The sequence below is a fragment of the Helobdella robusta genome, assembly GCF_000326865.2.
Source record: "Helobdella robusta unplaced genomic scaffold HELROscaffold_9, whole genome shotgun sequence".
NCBI lineage: Eukaryota > Metazoa > Annelida > Clitellata > Rhynchobdellida > Glossiphoniidae > Helobdella > Helobdella robusta.
In genome coordinates, this window is record NW_008705512.1 from 3384299 (window position 1) to 3387625 (window position 3327).

At 37.3% G+C, this 3327-nt stretch overlaps 1 protein-coding gene across 1 annotated transcript in view; it reads right to left on the reverse strand.

The window, feature by feature from the left end:
• Positions 1-1609: 1609 nt before the first annotated feature.
• The window catches only part of HELRODRAFT_166252 (hypothetical protein), a gene marked incomplete at both ends in the record, with an annotated part of 5840 nt that continues 4122 nt past the window's right edge, over positions 1610-3327 (reverse strand). Inside the window, one exon of the mRNA XM_009033225.1 lies at positions 1610-3094. Coding sequence (XP_009031473.1) covers positions 1610-3094 — 1485 coding nt within the window. The remainder of the gene's footprint in view (positions 3095-3327) is intronic.

The following is a 3327-nucleotide window of genomic DNA, read 5'->3' on the forward strand; positions in this document are numbered from 1 at the left end:
ACATCCAGCAAAAATATCTCAAACTATTTTTTTACGATCGTTTATAAAATTAAGCAATTAACAATAAATAAAATTGTTAAAAAAAGATAACAACATTTAAACGTATGATAATGAAATTTGTGCATGGAATAAACATTGCACACATAAAAATGTTTCTTACTTCTTTATTTGGAAGTTATTTTTTAAAATAACTTGCAGTGCAGTAGACAATAATTTAGTAGCGAAAAAATGTCTAAAATTACGAAATGTTTGGTTACGGAGATGTTGGTTTATGATTTCATTGCTGCTTGGCTGCACAACCGTGAGTGCTCATTCAATCAAATAAACTTCAACAACACAGTAACTATTATAATGAAAATATTAAAATATCAACACAAAAATTAAACCAATGAAAGTGGAAACTTGAATCAGCAAAAATTACAACAGTCTCCCATAAAAAAATTTTCGGACACGTCAGAAGTTTCATGCTTCAGTCGTCGTTTTTATAGAACGCACTGACCCGACGCAAATACTCTACGCAATGTTTAAGGACTATCAAACACCTTGTGGGTATACTGTGACACGCGAATAAACATAAAAAAATGTGTGTGAAGGTGAAGTTTGTGTGGTGTGGTGAGGTTCAGCCAGTAGCACAGGTGTTTAACTTCATGCAACTAAGCTGGCTAGTGGAAGGTGCGCAAGGAAAATTTTACAAGTTCGCAAATTGATTCGTCTGTTATGTTGAACATTTTTTTTTTAGAAACAAATCCGTTATTCTTTCAATTCTTTGTTTAATTTAATTTTTCATTTGTCAATTTCTTTGCTCATTCATACGTTAGTTTTTTCTTCGCTCTTTCATTTTTACATTCACTCACTCATCTGCCCCGAATGAAAAAGAGTTCAATTAGCAAAGGGACAATGCTCGGCGATACGTGCTGCCTATTCAGAGGTGCAAAACTCAACATCTCAAAACGTACGGAAGAACCAGAGGTACAAATTGTTCTGGAGTATACTCATTAATCTACCAGCTGTTGTATATGCATGTACCGTACCGATGTTTGCGTGTATGCGTGTGTTTGTTTGTGGCTAGAGCTTCTAAGAATAATTTGTTACAAATTCAAAAACCGATTACAATTGAATAATTTAAGAAATAAGTGATCGTACCTTTTTATAATTTTTAGTTTGTTTGATTGTCATCATTTTCATAACTCTTTGCATGGCTTATAACTTTGAATCTGTTTATGACACTCATCAATTTTTAAAACTCAAACATCGAATATTAATTTTTTAGGCAATTTGTTTAAGAAACGCATTAAATTTAATCATGCTATCAAATAAACATTGAATATATTCATTTCATTAGTTGCGTCAGCTCAGGATCTCATTGATCAGTACGAAACCTCTTCTTCGTTAAACATTCAATCACAAACTTCCATCTCACGCTCCAACCAATCGTGAAAATTAATTTTTTAAAATTTGATTGATGGTTGGATGACTGTCCAAAAGAAATCAACGACATCCAGCCAGATGAAGAAATGCGTTCGAATGAATTAAATAACATACACACCCATGCCAAAAATATTGTTTTCAATTTTTCATATGTTTTTATTTTGTCTGAAGAATTTTACGACTAACTTCTGCCCCGTTTAGACACATTGTGAACACGTTCATAGATGTTTGTGGAGTCCACCTCGGCCCTGTACAATGACCTTCCCCCCGTCGTCAGCTCATCAAAGATGGCCTCCATCGTGAAGTAGCATGGCTGGGGACGGTTGTCCTCTTTCTTGCTGTTGTTGTTCTTCCTTCTGCTCTTGATGTTTCTCGCCTCTCTCTCGCACCCAACACACTCATCACTCGCACTTCCCAGACTGCTGTGCACTCCATCAAAGTATTTCTCGTAGAGGATCGGCATGTACTTCCAACCAAACTCCTGCCGTAGACTTTCCACCAAAAATTTGCCCAGCTGACGGAAGGAACTGGTCATTCTGGTCAGCATTCGGAAGACTTCTTGTTTATCGTTGAAAGCCTTTGCAGCACTTCCGATTCCCGCGGATAAAATAGGAATGTTCCAGAAAGCTGCGTATCGAGCAATCGGTGCCAGTGCAAATTCGCATGTCGGTCCGAGGAAGGCTTGGACCGATTTGTTGACGTACATGTCTATTGCGGCAATGGGCGCAAACCGATCGCTACATTTCGAGTCGGCGTAGATGAGTTTGATGATGTATTTTGTGGCTGTTGTGGTTGTGGCTGTGTGGGCTGTAGTTGTTGTGGTTGCTGCTAGTAGTGTTTCTGAAGGTTCTAATGCTGATGTTTTTGATGGTGATATTTCTGATGAAGAACGAGATGGAAGTTTATCTGATGGCAACAGTGAGTTCTCAGATGGAGTCGATTGAGATGAGAACGAGGAGGAGGAGGAGGAAGATTTTAAATTATTTCGAGATCGTTTTACTCTACGAGAATGTTCTGAGTGAGTAGATGACTGCGAGAATAATGCAGATGATGACGACGATGGTGATGCAGATGATGAGAGTAAAGATGATGAAGACGAAGACAACAAAGATGGCGACGACGACGATTTGAATGGTGTTGCATGAATGGCTTTTTTAGAGATGTTATCATCGACCGCTCTTAAATTTACATTAGGCCTTTTGAATACGCTGGCATCATCGTATGTCTGATCTGCTCTTGCAGAATAGTCATTTAAAATTTTTTGATTGCCTTCGTTTTTTGGTGCGGCTGAATTATGAGCCACAGAACTCGTGGCGTCGTTGTTGCTGCTGCTGGGGTATGCTTTGCTGATTGCGTTGTCGTGAATGTTATTTTTGTTGTCGGGGCTGTTATCAGCTTCAGTTTTTTTGCTGTGGCTCATAGAAAGTCTATTATTATTATTATTATTATCATCATCATTATTATTATCATTATTATTATTATCATTATTACTATCCCAAATATCACGACCAACTTTATTTGATCTTTCATCTTTAGGTCCGTTAATACTCTTTTTGCCGGTCAAAGTATTATAATAATAACCATCACCATAATAATTATTATTGACATTCTCCAAAATGACGTCATCGTCCTTGCCACCATCGCGATCTTCATCATCATTGCCATCCTCACGTTCATCGTCATCATCATTGTTATTGAGAATGATATCATCATCATCATCTTCATCATCACCATCATCATCATCTTCATCATCACCATCATCTTCTTCTTCTTCATCATCATCATCTTTTTCTTCTTCATCATCATCCTCCTTAATATCGTCCACATTCCTCTTCAACCTAGTACTACTTACCGCAAATAATTTTTTAGCGTTGATTTTCTCGACAACATACTCGATGG